General features: G+C 43.2%; 1 protein-coding gene across 2 annotated transcripts; it reads left to right on the top strand.

Annotated features, from left to right (window-relative positions):
* The first annotated feature begins 1594 nt into the window (after positions 1 to 1594).
* LOC105515734 (myosin light polypeptide 6-like) lies at positions 1595 to 2244 on the top strand. 2 transcript variants are annotated; one of them, XM_011947615.1, is made up of 2 exons: positions 1595 to 1923; positions 1996 to 2244. In XM_011947615.1, exons 1-2 carry the CDS (start codon positions 1620 to 1622, stop codon positions 2073 to 2075), a joined length of 384 nt encoding a protein of 127 aa, XP_011803005.1. In that variant the 5' UTR covers positions 1595 to 1619; the 3' UTR covers positions 2076 to 2244. The 2 variants fall into 2 exon arrangements, with proteins under 2 accessions (XP_011803005.1, XP_011803004.1); XM_011947614.1 differs by having other exon boundaries at positions 1595 to 2237.
* The last annotated feature ends 1143 nt before the right edge of the window (positions 2245 to 3387 follow it).

Here is a 3387-nt window from a genome sequence, read left to right as displayed (position 1 = left end):
ACTGCAAATCTTAGGCAAGGCTTAGTCCTGTGTTGATCTCAGAGCCAGTGGATTTGGGAGCCACACAACTTAGTAAGACACCAGCTGGGGCAGTCAGGGGAGTACTTGTGCCACCCCTCCTTCAAGTTCAGGCAGCACAGTTTGCAAATCCAAAAGAGACCCCTTCCTTCCACTTGAGGAGAGAGAAGAGTAAAGAAAACTTTGTCTTGCAACTTGGATGCCAGCTCAACCACATTAGGAAAGGGCGCTGGGCAGAGTTGTGGGGCCCCCATTCTAGGACCTAGCTCCTAGATGACATTTCTAGACACAACCTGGGCTAGAAGGGAACCTGCTGCCTTGAAGGGAAGGACCCAGTCCTGGCAAGATTTATCACTGGCTAACTTAAGAACCCTATATAAGCAGCAGTGGTAACCAAGTAGTACATGCTGTGAGCCTTCAGTGAGACTGAGATGTGCCAGCTTCAGGTCTGACCCAGCACAGGAGCAGGGGTGGTGGCCACAGGGTTGCTTGTTTAACCTCTCCACCATCTAGGCAGCTCAGCACAGAGAGAGAGAGAGATGCTGTTTGTTTGGGAGAAAGTATGGGGTCACGTGCAGTGGCTCATGCCTGTAATTTCAGCATTTCGAGAGGCCGAGGCAGGTGGATCAGTTAAGGCCAGGAGTTCAAGACCAGCCTGGGCAACATAGCAAAAACCTGTCTCTACTAAAAATACAAAAATTAGCTGGGCATGGTGGCGCATGCCTATAATCCCAGCTACTCCGGAGGTTGAGGCATAAGAATTGCTTGAACCCAGGAGGCACAGGTTGCAGTGAGCCCAGATTGCACCACTGTATTCCACCCTGGGTGACAGAGTGAGACCCTGTGAGAAAAAAAAGAAAGAGAAAGAAAGAAAGGAAGGGAGGAAGGGAGGAAGGGGAGGAAAAAAGGAAAAAAAAAGAAAAGAAAAGGAAAGAAAAGAAAAGAAGGAATATAATGTATGAGCAAAGAACGAGAGTCTCTGCCTGGTAATCCAAAGACTTCTTCCAGGCCTTATTCAAGGTAACCAAGGTGGTACCTCTATGAGTCTGCAAGAACCATGGCGTTACTGGGTTACATTGTGGGTTACCCACTAATGGCCCACTAATGACCAAAAACTTAAGTCACAACACTCAAGTCTCTTCAAATACCTGGAAAGCCTTCCCAAAAGGGACAGGTACAAACAAGCCCAGATTATGAAGGATACAATAAATACCTAGCTCTTCAATGTCCAGACACTGACAAACATCCGCAGGAATCAAGATCATCCAGGGCAATAGACACCAGGGACTAATCCCAGAGAGAGAGAGAAATTTGACCTTTCAGACAGAGAATTCAAAATAGCTGTCTTGAAGAAACTCGAAGAAATTCAAGATAACACAGAGAAGGAATTCAGAATCCATTAGATAAATTTAACAAAGAAATAGAAATAATTAAAAAGAATTGAGCAGAAATCCTAGAGTCAAAAAATGCATTTGACATACTGAAAAACTTATCAGAGTATTTTAATAGCAGAATTGATCAAGCAGAAGAATTAGTGAACTTGAAGATAGGCTGTTTGAAAATACACAGTCAAAAAGGTCCTGCAGAGCTGAGCAGTCAAGATGTGTGACTTCACTGAAGACCAGACCGCAGAGTTCAAGGAGACCTTCCAGCTGTTTGACCGAACAGGTGATGGCAAGATCCTGTACAGCCAGTGTGGGGAGGTGATGAGGGCCCTGGGCCAGAACCCTACCAACGCCGAGGTGCTCAAGGTCCTGGGGAACCCCAAGAGTGATGAGATGAATGTGAAGGTGCTGGACTTTGAGCACTTTCTGCCCATGCTGCAGACAGTGGCCAAGAACAAGGACCAGAGCACCTATGAGGATTATGTTGAAGGACTTTGGGTGTCTGACAAGGAAGGAAATGGCACCGTCATGGGTGCTGAAATCCAGCATGTTCTTGTCACACTGGGTGAGAAGATGACAGAGGAAGAAGTAGAGATGCTGGTGGCAGGGCATGAGGACAGCAATGGTTGTATCAACTATGAAGAGCTCGTCCACATGGTGCTGAATAGCTGAGGACCTTCCCAGTCTCCCCAGAGTCTGTGCCTTTCCCTGTGTGAATTTTGTATCTACCCTGAAGTTTCCCTAGGCTCTCTTGTCTCAGCACCTTTCCCATCTTGTCTCCCTTGGATGATGTTTGCCGTCAGCATTCACCAAATAAACTTCCTTTCTGGGCCCTCAAAAAGAAAAGAAAAAAAAAAAAAAAAGAAAAGAAAATACACAGTCAGGGGAGACAAAAAAGAAAAGAATAAAAAAGAATGACGCATGCCTACAAGAGCTAGAAAACAGCCTCAAAAGGGCAAATCTAAGAGTTATTGGCTTTAAAGAGGGGTAGAGAGAGAGGTGGGATTCATTCAAATGAATAATAATAGAGAACTTTCCAAACCTAGAGAAAGATATCAATATTCAAGTATAAGAAGGTTATAGAACACCAAGCAGGTTTAACTCAAAGAAGACTACTTCAAGGCATTTAATATTCAGACTCCCAAAGGTCAAGGATAAAGAAAGGATTCTAAAACCAGCAAGAGAAAATAAACAAATAACATACGATGGAGCTCCAATAGGTCTGGCTACAGACTTTTCGATGGAAATCTTACAGGTCAGGAGAGAGTGGCATGACAATATTTAAAATGCTGAAGGAAAAAAAACTTTTACCCTAGAATAGTATTACTTTATCTGATGAAAATATCCTTCAAACATGAAGGAGAAGTAAAGACTTTCCTGGACAAGCAAAAGCTGAAGGATTTCATCAACACAAGACCTATCCTACAAGAAATGCTAAAAAGAGTTCTTCAATCTGAAAGAAAATGATGTTAATGAGCAATAAGAAATCATCCAGGCCAAGGTGGGAGAACTGCTTGAACCCAAGAGTTTGAGATCAGCCTGGGCAATGCAGTGAGACTCCATCACTACAAAAAAAAAATTATTTTAATTGGCTGGGCATAGTGGCTCATGCCTGTAATCCCAGCACTTTGGGAGGCTGAGGCAGGAGGATCACTTGAGGCTAGGAGGCTACAGTGAGCTATAATCAAGCAACTGGACTGTAGTGTGGGCGATAAAGTGAGACCTTGTCAAAAAAATAAAAAATAATAATAAATAAATAAATAATCTGAAGGTGCAAAACTTACTGGTAACAATAAGTACTACACAGAAAAACACAGAATATAATAACACTGTCGTTGTGGTATGTAAACTACTCATATTTTAAGTATAAAAACAAAAAGATGAACCAATAAAAAATAATAATTATGGGTTGGTTGTGGTGACTCACACCAGCACTCTAGGAGGCCAAGGTGGGTGGATCACGAGGTCAGGAGATGGAGACAAA

The sequence above is a fragment of the Colobus angolensis genome, unplaced genomic scaffold (genome assembly GCF_000951035.1).
Source record: "Colobus angolensis palliatus isolate OR3802 unplaced genomic scaffold, Cang.pa_1.0 Scaffold269, whole genome shotgun sequence".
NCBI classification, from domain to species: Eukaryota; Metazoa; Chordata; class Mammalia; order Primates; family Cercopithecidae; genus Colobus; species Colobus angolensis.
This window is presented reverse-complemented; position numbering and strand designations above follow the sequence as displayed.